This window comes from Leptinotarsa decemlineata, unplaced genomic scaffold, assembly GCF_025532065.1.
Source record: "Leptinotarsa decemlineata unplaced genomic scaffold, Ldec_3_MD MMD2_tig00001019_RagTag_RagTag, whole genome shotgun sequence".
Taxonomy (NCBI): domain Eukaryota; kingdom Metazoa; phylum Arthropoda; class Insecta; order Coleoptera; family Chrysomelidae; genus Leptinotarsa; species Leptinotarsa decemlineata.
In genome coordinates this window covers 3,036,467-3,054,656 of record NW_027412557.1, presented here as the reverse complement: position 1 = coordinate 3,054,656, position 18,190 = coordinate 3,036,467, and the positions used below count along the sequence as shown (strand labels likewise).

The following is an 18,190-nucleotide window of genomic DNA, read 5'->3' as shown; positions in this document are numbered from 1 at the left end:
GATTTTGAGATTCGAAAGTAGAGAGGGCATCATTCCACCAAGGACTCCAATGATCAGAATAACCATCTTGACATAGTGGTCTGGATAGAGTCTGCGGAGTTCGAAGAGAAAATCTCGATATGTTATCCGTTCTTCCTCCTCTTTTCGGACGATATTCGTCTCGCCAGGAGCTGAACACTCCACGACAAATATCGTCTTGCTGTGGTGGTCGGGAAGGACTTCATCAGGCTTATTAGCTTGTTTGAGCCTGAGGGTGGGGAACGAATAGTTCCAACAAATTTGGCACTTCTCGTTCCTCACAACGGATTCAATATCCCCCAAAGCATACGGCAACACCTGTGTCTCGTCAATACCATATGAGTGCCTTAGATGGTAATATAGCACTCTTAGGGCTGCGTTATGTCGAAGGATAATATTATTATCATTATCATCATTATCATTACTTTACTTGATTTTTTTACACCGCGCTGGTCAGGCCCTATCCCCCGAAGCCCCGATATGACCACTCACACACTGTTGGGTGAGTGATCATTGTATCCGAGAATCATGTGCCTTGAGCAAGCGCAGTGAGCCAAGAATGACAGCCTTCTGCATCTTTGCGGCTAAGATTTCTTCCTCAGTGCGGCAAGCCGGTATGCTTTTAAGATTCGAGAGTAGAGAGGACATCATTCCACCAAGGACTCCAATAATCAGAACAACCATCTTGACAGAGTGATCGTCTCGGCAGGAGCTGAAAACTCCACTACAAATATTGTTTTGCTCTGGTGATCGAGAAGGGCTACATCAGGCTTATTAGCTTGTATGAACCTGAGGGTGGAGAACGAATAGTAGTAGGCAACACCTACATCTCGACAATACCGTAAGAGGGTCGTAGATGGTAATGAAGCACTCCTAGGGCCACGTTATGCCGATGAATATAGGCCGAGATGGCATATGTTGGACATGCTGATAGCAAGTGCATAGGGTCACGTGACTGCGGTAGAGTGAGGTGTTGAAAACATCATCCTGGCAAGCCATGATGAATCCCTCAGTTTTCGACTTCAGCCCACTCGACCTGAGGAAAGCGAAAGTCAGGCGCTTTTATAAACCAAGGTCTTCAATGTTGGAGAAGACCCTATGCATTGATTTATACTTGTATTGACGCAAAGTGAGGTGATGTCTGCTGCTTATATATGAGCAATTTGCTGAACGGGTTCCAACTCGGTGACAGAGTTCTGGTTACCTCGTTCAGTGTCGAAAACTAAACCGAGTTCATCAGCTGCTTGGGCAGCTGCCCTGAAGAGAAATGCTCCAATTTCTGCTCTCTAGTGGTCACGGACCATGCAGAGAAGGGGATCCGAACTCCTGATGACTTTACAGGCTGTATCCAGTACCATTCTGTCATGTAGAATTGTGATCACCTCGTGCGGGGTCGAAAATTAAACCAATTTCATCAGCTGCTTGGTCAACTGCCCTAAAGAAAAATGCTCCTCATCATTATTGTTATTGAAATTATTATTATTATCATTATTTTATACCGTAGTAGGCGCTGGTCAGATCCTATCCCCCAAAGCCCCGATACATTCGGGAAGGCGCACCAGCATTATCAACCAACGACCACTCTCCACACCGTGAGGTAAGTGATCATTGGGTCCGAGAATTATGTGCCCTGATCAAGCGCTGTGAGCCAAGAATGACAGCGAGAACTATTATTATCATTAATTTTGACGTTATTTTTATAATTTTTCAGTTGATCTATACGAATGTTCTATCACTCTTCTTTGGTATCTTTGATGAAACTGATTGTAGTTCATACCAATATTATTATTGTCATCATCATTATCATTGTATTGAATTATATAGCTGTACGATTGATTTTATTTGACCGAGTTTTTTCCTACAGGTCCCGAATGACAGATATACTGCCAAAGTAATAGGTCGAAATAGTATTTGGACACCTACTATTGAAAATGGAGGTAACCCCAGTGCTGCTGTAACGAAGCCCATGCACGAAGCCCTAATAATCGGAGATTTCATCCAAGCACCATTGTTGACAGGTTTTTGTTCAGAAGAATTCAGAATCTTTTTTAAGAATCGTAAGTGATAACTACTGTCACAGTAGATCTATATCAAGGAGTACTTGTTCAATTTTATCATAAATATACATATACGAGTATATCCAAAATACTGTTGAAAAAATTTCATTTGAATATTCATGAATGACTTGTGTGTCTAGAAAAAAATGCCAGTTCATTAAAAACTATCACTCGCGGAGTTTCACAAAAGTCCAGAGCCTGTCATTAGCATCGCTCTAGGCTTTGCCAATTTAAAATTGAACACTTGGATGGCAAGAAGATTTATGGACTTCTGGCAGAATCTTCCAGGATTGGCTCACTCCAAGGCGTTTATTCTCTCTTCGAAGCTTGATACCAAACAGTTGTTGGACTACAGTAGAGATGAACTACGATGTCTAACAGGCCTTCTTACAGGTCACTGTCATTTGAATCATCATATGCAGAGACTCGGACTTTCTGAAGATGGTGTGTATCTGTCGCCTCTGTTTGGAAAATGATGAAACAGCAGAGCACATACTTTGTGCCTGCCCCGCTGGGGACCAAATCAGGTTTTTACAGTTCGGCAGAGCGGCACTCTAACCATCTGACCTGAAAAACTACTCACCATACAAACTAATCGGCTTCGTTAAGAATCTGAGTTTATTTGGTCGAGTGTGAATAGGTGTGAGCCACAATAAACCCTTGTTGTTTGCGGAGGAGGGTCGAATAGATCCACTCACTTTGGACCTAATTTAACCTATCCCTTATATTTGCACTTCTTCAACATAAAACGAACCTACATACAGAATTTCAGCCTCCGAAAATATAGCGGAACGTAGAAACAGTGATGAAAAGGTAAGTTCCATATGTGAATGCTCCCCTTCCACCCCCACGGAGGGCTCTCCAGTTGGAATAATTGAATATCCTCTTCTATTGTACATCTACAATATAAAACGAACCTACATACAAAAATTTCAGCCTCCAAGAATATACCGGTATGAAGAAATAGTATTTGAGGAAATGATAACTTTATTTTATAAACGCGCCAATTTCCCCTGCGGCTGGCGCCCCAGTTGAAATATTCGAAAATTCTTTCTTATTGTACGTCTACATCAAAAAACGAATCTTTATATAAAATTTTAGCCTCCGAAAATATAGCGGTACCGAGAAACAGTGATGAAAATGTAATTTTCATATGTTAACGCCCCCGGTTATCCCCGCAGGGGGCGCCCCAGTTGTAATATTTGAATATCCTCATTTCGCATATAAAACCTGAGAAGCAACTATATACCAAATTTTAGCTTCCTAGGACTTACCAGTACGAAGAAACAGAGATGAACGAGCAAGTGTTAAGTGAGTGACTCTCGCATTTATAAATATAGATTGACGAACTCAAATTGCCCTTTCATTTCTTTCATGTCTATTGTTACTTCCTATGGTTCATATTATTTATTGAATATTTTACAATTTGTCCTTAAATCAAGTTCCATATATATCTTTATACTTAGATTATTAGTTTTGGAACACCTGCCCAAAAAATATTGATTTATTTCACCTAGTACAACTATTCAAATAGCGAACAACAGAACGAATCTATTAATTACTAGCAAAGATAATTTTTCAAAGTTGACAAAATCATATGTCAATGAATGTCAACTTACGAGACTTTTGGTGGTAACCTAAAAAAAATAATGAATTTTTTGGGAAAGAAAGTTTTTGGCTTTCTGCTTCTTCATCTTGATAAAAATGTGGGAATCTTCCAAAGAGAGGAGAGAAGCAATCAATTTCAAGAAAGTAATTCTATACAAAGATGTGTATATCATGCAAAGAAGTAACTTTCAGACACAATCAGGAAGGAAAAGACCTGTCTACTCTCATATAAACATTGAATCACACGAAAGAAAAATACTTTTGAAACAAATACTTTTCTATGAACACTAAACTATACCAAAAACACTTTTCCTTATTCAGTTTGTATTCCAAAAAATCGTTATGGAATTGAATCAGATATCATCCACTAGATTCCTGCACAATATAATAAATGAAAGAGGTAAAATTTCACCTACATGGAACATTGTGATTCCCACTGGTAGACATAAGATGTTTCGCCTTAACTCTTTCAGGGGCAGTGGTATAAAATTTAGCCACAAAAAATGTGACTGTTTTTGGGCAGTGGTACAATAAATAGACTACCTTTTCAAATATTTATTTCTTGAAGGGCAGCGGTTGGATTTTTGTACCACTGTTGTTTCACCGTACTTTCATGTGTCTACTCATACATAGATGGCGCCGGACGTTGTAGAAAGTGATACAAATGTGAAGAATCCGGTAGTTCGTGTTCAAACGGATCTGTTATTTGAAAACACGGTGTATTGTGATTTTATTGAGTTTTCTCAAGCAGAAATAAGAAAAAGTTGTCATTATGAGGTAAGATATCTTTTTTTTTTGGCATGTTTTTTTAATGTTTAATATTGTTGAAATCTATTTTTACTGAATCAATAGTTTGATAGGCAAAATTTGATATATCCAAAATATGTACCACCACCCCGGAAATGCGTTTTTCATTCTGTATTAATTTTTCAAAATTTCTTCACTGATATTTTTTTCGAATCCTTGGTGTTTCAAACTAATTTATACTGTCAGCAATCTGGAAAGCCCTATCGTCACACGAACAAGAATGAACTTGAAACTTTCATTGGAATAAATTTGCTAATGGGTATCAAAAAAATTGCCCAGCTACAGACTACTGGTCAAGCCGAAAAGAACTCAATGACCCTTATATTAGCAGTCTTATGCCCGTGAAACGATTTAGTTGGCTTTTAGCAAATTTGCACATCGCTGACAATAGCCTACAGCCAAAACGCGGCGATCAAAATTTTGATAAATTATATAAAGTTAGACCCCTTCTGAGAATCATTTATCGCAAAAATTCAAGGACTGTTTTTTTTGTCAGAGCACATTTCAATTGATGAGTCCATGATCAGATTCAAGGGCAGATCAACACTCAAGCAATATATGCCCAAAAAGCCTATAGATAGAGGTACAAAGTATGGATGTTGGCTGATCAGAGTGGTTATTGCTATGAGTTTGATATTTATACAGGCAAATCAGGAGGCTCAATTGAAAAAGATTTGGGTAGTAGGGTTATTCTTTCTCTTGTACAAGGCCTTGAAAACAAAGGACATCGGCTATATTTTGATAATTATTTCAATAGTGTCCAATTATTAGAGTGTCTTCAGGCCAAAGGGGTATATGCATGTGGAACAATTAATTCATCACGAAAGTATTTGCCTTCTTTTTTGCCTGATAACAGAATGAAGAGGGGCGAATTTGATTATTACGTTAGCAACACAAAACTTCTAGCAATCAAGTGGAAGGACAAGAGATGTGTGCATTTGCTTTCAAATCATCATAAACCAGATCAGGTTTCATCTGTAAAAAGAAAAAATAAAGACGGCACTTCCGAAGATGTCGCTTGTCCGTTGCTCCTCGTTGATTACAACAAGCATATGAATTCTGTCGACAAGTTTGATCAAAATAAAGCCACTTATGAAGTAAATCGGAAAAGCCACAAATGATGGCATAGAATTTTTTTTTTATTTCCTAGATGCATCAATAGTTAACACTTATGTGATTTATAAGCAACTAATGTTAGAGAATCCCGATTTAGAAGCTCTAACCATGAAATATTTCAGGCTCGAAATAGCACGTAATCTGATCACGGAGCCACCAAGAGCAACAACGTCACGTATCCCAGTAACTGTGAAGCGACACAAAAAATTTGTTCCCAAAGATGTGAGACTAGCAGATTCACACAACCAATTTATGGTACAAGGAGACGGTGTGGCCTTTGTAGCACGAAATTGACTCGAGTACGAACTAACTGGATGTGCTCAAGATGCCAAGTTCCACTGTGTTTGGGAAAAAACAAAACATGCTTCGAAAATTATCACAGTGCTTAGTTCGGGGCGGTGGTACATAAAATGAACCACCACATTTTTTCCTCAAATATAATTTTTCTTGTGAAATGGAGTTAATATTCAATCTCTATGCATATTTTCAAATATAAGTTTGATGAAAAATTTGCTTGTTCAGAATTTTTTACCTCCTTGCCCCTGTAGATCAATTTATGAGAGACAAATTCTGCCCCTGAAAGAGTTAAGACACTTGCCTTATATCAGCTCTTCAGTACCAAATCTGAATGATAATTCTAGAAAACAACGCTCTATCCTTTCATAAAATCATGACTTCATGTCACGTAATGAGTTTGATATTGTCAAATATAGAAAATAATCATGAAATGATTCAGATTCATTTGAGTTAATATATGAATTGAAAGATATTCCAACCTCACTTCAATATTTTAACACAAGAACACTCAGTATTCAGAATTCCATCTTTTGATATTTCAAGTTCATAGACATCGAAATTGATCCGATCACAGGATATGGAATATAAAACAATCTCCAAATATGCAAACTTGGCACAGATTGCATGCTGTGCATTTTACCTCAGTACAGTGACCGGATCAAAGTCGCAATGTCAGCGTATAATTCTTTATAAATATTGAGGGAGGTCAAGATCGTGGAAAATTAACAGTTAACAGTCAACAGACAGTATTCATTTACGTATCGATTGGGTCATCAGAAATGCAGCACATCTCCTTCTCTTCAATCCTGCTGGATGGCAGTATTATGTAAGTTTTTTTGATTATTTTAATGTGTTTTTTCTTATTAACATTTGAGAGTGAGTTTATTTAAAGTATTTTTTCCGTTTCTTTTACAATAAACATTTAATTAAGTTTTAAATGAGTTCTTTTATTATTTGAATGAATGAATGAATGGGTGAAACAGCGAATAAAATCCTCTCGTTAATAGCCAAGCGAGAACTGAGTTGCGACAATATACTTATGTCATCGGTGACATAGTAAGACGTTACATTTGATTATTTGATTAAATCCCAGCCAAAGAAAGCTTGTTCAAATTGAAAGGGGTGTATTTTTAGAATAGGTTACTTTTTAAAAAAAAAGGTTTTGGCTTTCTACTTCTCCATCTTGATACAAAAAAATGTGAGATTCAATTAAATAAGCGAATGATTGTCATTATGATGTCATCGATGACATGAGTAGATCAATCTCATCCCGTGACATAAAATCATAATTTCATGAAATAATCGAGTGTTTTCTTTCATAATGTTATCTAGGTTTGATACTGTAGAACTGATAAGGCAAGTGCCTTACAGCGAAACATCGGATGTCTATATGAAAGTAAATGTTTCAAGAGGGTTTTTTCTTCTAGTTTGTGTCTGAAAGTTACTTCTTAACATGATACATCTTTGATTGGACTTACTTTTATCAAATTGATTGCTTCTTTCCTTCCTTTGGAAGATTTCCACATTCTTTTGTACCAAGAAGGAGTAATAGAAAGCCAAAAACATTTCTCAAAATATAATAGTATCAGCAATATCATCCATCAACGATGAACTGATGACTAAAATGAATAGAAATGTAAAACATTGGCAGCATCGTACGGCAATGTTAGAACTACAGACATTTCTGAAATGGAAGCGCATTCCAGCATCGACCAGTGTATAGACATCACTTAACTTGAACACTTAACTTAAAAGGTCTGAAATGTAGGACCGCGCCGACCCCCCACAGCGCCTGTGTGCGAAACCTTTGAAGCGCCTCTTTCTTTCATGAATCTTCATGTTTAGACTTATGTTTTTTTATTATTTGTTAATTTCGACTGAAAGAAATGTTCTCCAGTTTTATATACTTAGATAATATTTTCCCAAATAGGTAAAACCAGTTAGCTTCCGCCTTCCAATTACTCCGAAAAATAAAACATGAATTGAATTTATACATACTTCATTCATGATGTTATATCTAATTGTATACTCAGATATTAATAACAAAATAGTTGACTTTTCTAATAATACTGATTCAACTATTGAGTATGTATGTTTAAAAAACATAAGAAAAGTCTAAAAAATATGTATATTATTTCCATTCTTCTCCCTTTTCTGTCTGCAAAATCCTTAATAATATCGTATATGTCTATATGGTCCAATATGGCCTCCTTGTGGATATTTTTGCTAAATTTGTTAATCTTTCCTGGTTAATCTTTCCTGGTAAAACCAGTTAGCTTCCGCCTTCCAATTACTCCGAAAAATAAAACATGAATTGAATTTATACATACTTCATTCATGATGTTATATCTAATTGTATACTCAGATATTAATAACAAAATAGTTGACTTTTCTAATAATACTGATTCAACTATTGAGTATGTATGTTTAAAAAACATAAGAAAAGTCTAAAAAATATGTATATTATTTCCATTCTTCTCCCTTTTCTGTCTGCGAAATCCTTAATAATATCGTATATGTCTATATGGTCCAATATGGCCTCCTTGTGGATATTTTTGCTAAATTTGTTAATCTTTCCTGGCTCATTGTTGAGTTCAGGTAATTTTTTATTAGTTTTAATTTAGAAAAGGATCTTTTCGCGCTTGCTACGGTAACTGGCAGAATTCGTAATGCTATGGTGATGCTAGGGCAAAAAGCTGCCAAATTGTTTAAATATATAAATTCAAGAATTTTTACATTCTTTTTAAACTTTTTGGAAAAAGACTGACACGACACGATTTCTTCACGCAAATCATCGGCTTCAATATCCAATGAATCATTTGCAGCTACTTCTTAATCGACTTTGATCTTGGTCATCTCTCATTTTAAATAAAAAATTCAACACGTCATCATGATTATTCATTAATCCTCTTCTTGATTCTGTTAACTGTAGTTAACATGGATTTCATAAATCAAAATAAGGAAATTTTCTACAAAATCACCATTGACCTTGATAATGTTAACTTGAATACACATCAGTTGATAATTTTTGAACATCTGCTGCCATCTACTACTGACTAGATGAATTTATATTCATTTACATGAACCGTCCGCCATGTCACCCAATCATTTTGTGGTTTTCATAGGTTGGCCTATGACCTTGTGAAAAATTAATTCAGTTCTGCTGTCGGAAAAACTCTGAAATTCATTTGAAACATTCTCTAAGGTATATATGTTCGTCAGTGATACTTCAATTGAAGTGATTTTGTTATTTTCTAATTGATTTTGAATATGAAAGAAGTGCGTAAATTGTAATTAACATCGCCCGATCCTCCAATAAGGTAAGAATGTAAATTACGATTAACTTTGTCAATTTATATCATAGTTTTTGTGAGATGGTACACAACTAGAAATTTTTTCAGATGGCGTATTTTCCGTCTAGAACCAGTAAAATATTATCTTTGGCGCTTATCCCAGAAAGCGAGTCAGAGTCCGAGGTTTCGGATAGAGGAGAAGAATTCGAGGATTTTCTCGATGATGATTCCTCAGATGCACCTTCATTACCCGAGGAAGTTGCACATTTGTTAGCCGACATATCAAATGACAATGGTGAGAATCTGGAACCATCGAATAATTTCGATGTATCAGATATGGTTTTGGACCAAAACGAAGAAAATCCATTCATTATCACCTCGGAAAATCTTGATCAGATTCTAATTTATATCGATCATGTACCATCTACTGCAACAACTTCAATTTACAATGAAACAGAGGTTCCTACTTCTCCGAATACTAGAACTGCTAACGTAGATCTCCCTGCAGCTCATACTGTCATCGATACTCTTGCCAGTGTACCTGTAACTGATAATCGTACCAAGCGTAACATTTCAAAATCAAAGCAGAATAGTGCCAAACCAGCAAAAAACAAAAACGATCAAGTATTCCTTATGAGTGGGAGAAAACTGAATTTGAATGTGCTGTTGATATGCACGAGGATAAATTTTCTATTCCTTCGAACGTGAAAACACCTTTAGAATTTTCAAATACAGTTTATAATTTATGACATTAAAAATGAAATAAATACAACAATAAAAATTAATTGGCGCTCCGGGGCGACTTCATTGATTCCAGTGGCGCATTTGCTTTTTCAGCTGCAGGAAAACCCGGAAAAACCTGCAGCACCACATCATCTGAAGATCTTGATCTAACAATGTCCTCTCTCTCATAAAACAAAATGTAGGGTGTCTCCAGAGGCTCAATGCATCGCCAGAACACTTCGTGACACGACTATCGTCAAACTTAAACCAGTCCGTTTCTTCTTTGACCAAGGCGTAATAATGACCACATTCAACGCCAGAACCACAGTGAACAATGACTGCATGAATATTATAACAGTGGTCTGCTAGGTTGAAATGTTCATCTATTTCGAACCTTCCAAAGAGTTTCTTGCTTCCGTTAGAGGTTGAGTCTTGTTTGAATATCATCAGTGTTATTATTAGATTGACTGGTGCCTCAGCTATACTTGTTTCCTTATAACAGTCAGTTAGTTTGGCGCATGTATGCCAATACAGTTGATCATCACCTGTTAAAAATTCCATTTTCAGATGATTTAACAATAAGCTTTGCACGGACTGGTAAATAATTAGTCGTATTAGGAAAAGCTAGATGAAGTTCCAGAAATTCACATAATTTTTCAGTACTTCTTGAACATTTACCACAAAGTAAACAAGTGAGGATTTTTCCAGTAAAAGATTTACAAACACTAGACGAGATGGATTGTACGGAATCATTCAGTCCAGAGCGGCTGGGAGTATTGATTTTGCTATTGTTTTGCTCACGAAGAGTATTCAACAAGAACCCCAAGAATTCGGAACAATCCTCTTGTTGTCCTAACGAGTATCTAGTGGACTTCAAAGACTCCAGGAAATCGGTTGGAGGGAAAGATGATACCTTCTTACGAAACTGCAGCTGCATGAACAGTTGTTTGAGTTTGATGAATGAGCAGGAAACATTCTCGTTCTCGTTCATCATTAAAACTTCGTTCTTGAAATTCTTCGTCATGAACAACACTTGTAAAATGCTATTCATGTAACAAGTGTTTCCTAAATTATCCAATCCAATTTTCTTCTCTAGATTTTCAGGACAACTCTCTACTGATTCGTAAGGAAGAACACGTTTCACAGAATCTCCATAAGAACCATTTCTCAAGCTGCGATCGATCCTTCCAAGTGAAAAAGGGTTTCGTAGAGGGATCGATTCGGCTCTTGCTTCAAGAAGCGCTTCCACTGAAATGGTACCAATTCTACGAGGAATGCAACTCATTTTTTGGGGCCAAAAATGACCTGAGTCCACTGACCGCACTGAAAAAAAAGAAGGTGGATCAATCACTTGTGAATATTTTACTCAATTCTTTGAGGATTCACTCTTCGATTTGATTGTTGAAAACACAAATTTATATTCGGTTCAAAAAAAAGGTGTATCCTTGAATACGAACATTCAAGAAATTAAGGCATTTGTCGCCATTGAACTGTATATGGGAGTAGTTACATTACCATCATATACAGATTATTGGAGTAATGCTTTGCAGTACCCCTTGATTTCGCAAAAAATGAGTCTCAAAAGGTATCAGCTACTGAGAAGGTATCTTCATTTTGTTGATAATACGGACGATTGTAAAACTGATAGATATTTCAAAATTAGACCAATTTCCGAAAGACTAAGACAAAACTTTTTAAAAATAGAGGAAGAAAAGAAAATGAGCATAGATGAAATGATGGTGCCCTATAAAGGTATATGCCAAAAAAACCCAAGAAGTGGGGAATAAAAATGTTTGTAAGAGCTGGAGTTTCTGGTTTTGTTTACGACTTTCTGTTTTATGGTGGTGAAAATACTTTTGAGAGTTGTGCTTTTTCAGAACAAGAAGAATCATGTGGTATATCTGGAAAAACAGTTCTGGCTTTATGCCAAACAATAGCTCATAAATCATGTTCAGTGGTGTATTTCGATAATTTTTTTGCGTCTATAAATTTGATATCCTACTTACGGAGCAATTATGGAATACTTTCTTTAGGTACACTAAGATCAAATCGATTGGCCGGCTGCCAATTCAGCTCCGATAAGGATCTACTGAAAAACAAACGAGGTCACTCTGAGGAACTATGTGACAATAACAATAAAGTAGCAGTAGTGAAATGGGCGGATTCAAAGTGTGTAACTATTGCTAGTTCTTATGTCAGTTCACAACCCATATCTTCTATAAAGAGATACTCGAAGGAAGCGAAATCTAAAATTGATGTTCAATGCCCTCAAATAATCAAACATTACAATCAACATATGGGAGGTGTGGATCTAGCTGACATGTTAGTTGCTCTATATCGTACTGGCTATAGAACACATAAATATTACATGTGCATATTTTCTCAGTTATTAAATGTGTGTATCAATAATGCCTGGATATTTTATAGAAGAGAATTTCAGCTTCTCAATGAAGGGCAAAACTCTAAACACCTATCTTTGAAAGAATTTCGGATCAATGTGGCCAATGCAATTTATAACAAAAACCGCAAAGGCAGACCCCCTGTACTAACTCAGAACATAAACAGAATAAACAAGCCGGTTATTCAAAGACCTCTTGATGATGTAAGGTTTGACCAAGTCGGTCATTTTCCAAAATTTGGGGAAAAAAAGAGGTGTCGCAATTGCAAGACTGGAATAACAACTGTTACTTGCAGCAAATGCAATATGAATAAATAATAGATTATTGTTAAGTTGTTGATGTGCAATATAATATACACACATAATTTGCTGTTTTAGTCTTTTTATATCTAATTAAATTTCTTCTTATTCATAGCAATGTTAATTGAAATACACATTGATGCTTGAGCCATCAACTGGTACTCTTCAGGCAATGTGAATTATAATTAACATTCTGTATTTTTTTTTGCAAATATATGAGACGAAAAAATATGCATGATAGGACGCTCAAGAAACCAATAAAATTGCTGAAAAAATTCTAGGTGTCAAAATATACATTTGCCAAGAAGAGGGTTAAATTGAATCTTTCGTCAACGGCGGATAAAGCTTGATCTTATATTTAAAAAAATACATTAATTTTAAAAGCGGTTTTCGGATCATTTATAGTATGGTCTTTGTGTTCATAATCAAAAATTTTTGGAGTCTTACGACGTCGTAGGGGTCTGGATCTGGAAATTTCAAATTCAGCTTCGACATCTGATTTTCATGACATCATTTACGATTTCCTCAAAATTTGCGTCGGTTCTAAGTTCTATCAAAAATTTATTTAATTCCGTTAAAGCATCTAAAGCAACTTGCATATTCATATCGACTGCAGAATTTTGATCACAAAATTTACTTTTGTCAATATCATATGGCATATATTTAGTGAACAAATTGATGAAAAGGAGCATATTTTTTTGCTAGACATTTAGGGTCATATTTTGCCTTCTGATCATATGATATACCATTTGATATTTCATGTAAGGCATCATAAATTTCTGGTAAATTTGTAAACAGCGGATTGATAGCATTTGTTCTGATTGACCAAATATATATTTAATTCTTGCACAATACTGAAAAATCCAGTTGTATGATGATCGAGATTGGCAGCGTCGTTTATTATTGAATTTAAACGATGGCTAATGCACGATACATAAAAAGCGCGGGGATTAAGATCCAGCAATCTTTTTTGGAGACCAATATTCTTACCGCGTATATTTGATCCATTATCATAGCCCTGTCCCCTTGAGTTGTTAATGTTCAAACTGAATTCGGCTAGTTTTTGTACTATAAATGACGTTAATCCGGCGCTAGTTGTGTGGATAATTGGACAGAAAGCTAGAAAATGCTCCCTTATTTCCAACTTTCAATGTTCTGTGTTAAAATAGACCAATCTTATTATAATACTAATTTGCTCTAAGTGTGAAACGTTAGGTGTACAATTGAGTATTATTGAAAAATATTTATTTATTAGACATAAATTTGAAATAGCTTGAAACAGAAGCAATAAACGGCATTTTTGGATACTGAATACAGCAGCCACTCTTTGTGATACTTTTCATCGTTTCCTAAATGCCCTTCATAATAATACTCGGAAAATGTTCGCTTCGAAGAGTCACGCGGAAAATCATACTGTTTAATTTGTTTAATCGGATTTTCTATCAAATAGTGGATCAAAGTAGCACTGAAAACTTTTGGTCAGAGTCAAGGGTCATCTTTGGAAAAAGTTGGCATTGGTGACGATAATTGTCTTGGCGGTGACAATGGTGTATCAGGGAGAGGCACGGACGTAACTTCTGCGGCATCATCTAAGTATACTTATCGATACTCCAGTACAAAGAATATGTTGTTGTGTAAGTGTAACAAAAATAATTTCGATGGCGGCGCCTCTATTGTCTTGGCGCCTGTGTGCGCCGCACACTTCGCACACAGAGGCGGCGCGGCCCTGTCTGAATGATAGGCACCCTAATGAACAGATGCAGAAGTGATGATTTTTGCCTCATTACGTCTACTCAATGCACACGATTCTTGGATCTATTGATTGATAATTGATAAAGAGGAGAGTAGTAATCAGTAAATGATACCCATCATTGAGGCATTCGCGACTAAATCAGACTAGAAACTGGATCGTTTTTATTGGTAAACATGAACAAATTAATTTCATTCACGATAATAAAATGTGGTTACCAGAAGTTTGTCATCTGTAACGAAATTACTTAATTAGTGATTAGGTATACATATTGTTATTATTATTATTGTTATAACAATTTTTCTTGTTATTCAAGCTGTTGCCAGTTAATTAGTTATTTCGGGGTTGAGTCAGACACATGTATCTTTGTGTTTGGTTTCTTATGTAAACCTGAGTAATCGAATGAGTGACTAGATAATATATTTGAAGACAGAATAAAGCATTGTTCTGAACAGTAATCATCGTTCAATTTATTTTCCGCTGTTACACATCAAATGAACACTTCATTTTTCTAGTACAATTCCATAATAGTAGGTCTTTATTCTCAGAAATAGTATTGCTTAAAAACGAAAACATTATTGTCAAGGTTGTTATTCTATATATTTCCGTACGCCACTGCAAGAAATAGATCAAGGCAAAAACGTCAGTCACTTCTGAGAATTTATTGAATCCGTTGAAGAAACTGAGAAGTGCCAAATTTATTCCTTCTACAACCCTTGATAATAAATCTGATGTAGTTTTTTGAGTTATTGAATTGAAAAATTAGTCATCAGAAAGTTTTCATCTGCAGAAGAGAAGAATATAATCCGAAATGAGAAGAAATGCTGGAATGAATTCAATAGTGGTTCCTAAATAATGATTTTTTTCCTCGTGAACATTGAGAACATAACAGCTCCAGCAACAACAGCTTATAGCTTACAGCTAGCTTTGCCTAGGTAAGTAGATATACCCAGCTGTAAATTTGTATAAACTTTGTATTTTGGAATCATCAAAGTATTCTCAAAATTCACATATGATTCGACGGCCGCAACTTCAAAAATTGGGGGTCAAAATTAAAAAAAACGACTTTTTGCAGGTTTTTTGCCAATATCTCGTTTCCAATGGATTTTATGCTAATTGTATCAGTTATCGATATTGTAGAGAATTGAATTTTCTACAACTTTTGTTTGAAACATTTTTCCATACCTTGAATCGTTTTTGAGATAGAGGGCAGCGCGAGCGCAGATTAAATATTATTTGAAATCAACTGGTTGTCCCGATCGAAATCAGCTCATTTAAGGTTTATGAATTATTACTTAATGAATAATTGAAAATAATTTCATTTTTCTATCAACAAATACATTATATTTAAATATTTTTTTCATTAATTATTTATTTTCAATTAAGTATCAATTTATTTATTAACACTTATCTTGCGGTGTGGTTATAAATTTGTAGAGGGAAAAATATATATTACATTATAATTTAAATCCAATCTATAGTAATTATCCTTTAATGAATAAAAATGAATGGAAGATAAATGAAATTTTGAATAATATTTTTATTAGAAAATCTCATTTGATACATTTGTGAATGTCTAAATTAAAAAAACAGATAAAATGATTACAGGAATAATCATCTTCACCCAGATTCGTTTCCAATTCTTCCATGATTTCTGGATCAAAGGACCTATCTTCGTTAACATCGGTCTCATATGGTACAGCATTAAGACAAGCTTGCCCATTACACTGGCCACAAGCTAAAGAGCATTGCAACCCCACTTTCCTGCATCCACATCTTGAACCACAACCACTTTTGCAGTTACAGAATATCGTATTGAGTAACTCATCTGGAGCAGGTGGTAAAATGGTCATGATATGTTTTAGCGATCGGTTACGCATTATCCAACCCCATTCCTGGGGTTCCAAATCATGTCCTAACCAAGTTTGAATTTGGTAATAAACACGATTAAAATTTTGGTGAGCCGCTCCACTTGTTGATGGGATATTTGATAACTGGACAGGTTTATTGAGCTTTGTTAGCTTGACATATTGTGCATAACTAAGATGATCGATAGTATCTACAGACTTTGGAGCCTTATAAACAGCTAATAAAGTTTGCAATCCACTATCAAATAATGTTTGAACCGGGCAGTTTTCTTCTTCAAATTCTGCGGTAAGTTCATCCAAATTAGATAGTTTCTAAAATGTTCTTGAAAACGTTTTTTTCCTTTTTTAAAGAGCGCAGAAGTCGTATCACAGCCGCTTGAAGCGTGAAGGAACAAAATTTTAAAAAAGATTCACTAAATTATTTTCTACTTAAAATGCAATTACCGTAAAAGAGAATACAATTAAAATGTAATTGAAGTATATCCCTAAATGACTTTTTGAAATACAGGAATAAATGGCATTATTTAATTCATAGTTGAATATTGAATTCATAGTCATAGTTCACTAATGAAAAAAGTATTTAAATATAATGTATTTGTTAATGTAAAATCTGCGCTCGCGCTGCCCTCTATCTCAAAAACGATTCAACGTATGGAAAAATGTTCGAAACAAAAGTTGTAGAGAATTCAATTCTCTACAATTTTGATAACGAATACAATTAGCATAAAACCAATTGGAAACGTGATATTGGCAAAAAACCTGCAAAAAGTCGTTTTTTTTTACTTTTGACCCCCAATTTTTGAAGTTGCGGCCGTTGAATCATATGTGAATTTTAAAAATACTTTAATAATGCCAGATTACAAAGTTTATACGAATTCACAGCTGGGTATGTCAACTTTCCGAAATACAGGCCTAAATCGACCTAAAGTGACTGGACAATTATATTTTCGAATTATAAAGTTTACTTAGGTTCATGATTCTCAGATACAATGATCTCTCACTTTACGATTTGGCAAGTAATTATGGAAGCTTGAAGTGAAGAGTCTGATCCTCAATCCCGTTTAATATCTGACCTGTCTCTGTCTTCATCAAGCAGGTTCAAGTTGGTAACGAAAGTTCGTCATTTGCTTTCAAGGTGGTGTATTTTAAACCGTCCTCTACCGTAATCACAAGTGTTTGAAATATATGAAGATTCAGATCTCTGATCAAATTAATAACTGGATTATAATCTAATATGGTGCTAACATTTCAGTTTATTAATCGAGGTTGGAAAATAACCAAACGCATTTTTGCCGCTTTTTCATGTAGTGACAAACCTAAAGTTGTGTATGAAACTTCAAACTGTTTTTTCTAAGGAAGTAGCCAGTAAATTACTTTGAATAAAACTCATAAATGACGAAGTTGCAGTATTTTGCTATATTTCCGAAAAAGAGGTAATTCTGTACATGATCATCGAAAGAAAAAACATAATAAAGATAACTAAAAGTGTTTGAGGTATTTTTCGGGAAAGAAATGAGATAACTTTCGCTACTGAATCTATATTCATTGAAACAACTTTTCTGTACAAATATTTGTCTAGTGAAGAATATCTACCTTGGCCAAATGAGCTAAATGAATGAATACTTATATATAGTTCTTACATTGCGCAGCATGGTTCCGACTCTTTTTTGACTTCACAGTGTTTTTTTAAGCGAAAATACCTACTTTTACTACTAAAAAATTATTGCTTTATTTCCAGTGACTGTTGAGGAAATCGCAAGGATAGGAGGCTCATATGATCAAAATGCAAGTTATATTATAGATTCAAGACTGCATGTGGCAGACAATGATGTGGGAATTGCGGCTTCAAAATATAAATCTATTTATACGAATGGAACATTCAAGAATGATCCTGGAGCATTCATTAGGGTAAATATAATTTGTTTTGTTAATTTTTCCCAGTTGTAGAAAATTAA

General features: G+C 35.2%; 1 protein-coding gene across 4 annotated transcripts in view; it reads left to right on the top strand.

Annotated features, from left to right (window-relative positions):
• LOC111512424 (juvenile hormone esterase) overlaps positions 1–18,190 on the top strand; it is a 90,793-nt gene that overhangs the window by 40,504 nt on the left and 32,099 nt on the right. For all 4 annotated transcript variants that reach the window (XM_074175330.1, XM_074175332.1, XM_074175331.1 and 1 more), the window contains 2 exons: positions 1,883–2,075; positions 17,974–18,143. In XM_074175330.1, coding sequence (XP_074031431.1) covers positions 1,883–2,075; positions 17,974–18,143 — 363 coding nt within the window. The remainder of the gene's footprint in view (positions 1–1,882; positions 2,076–17,973; positions 18,144–18,190) is intronic.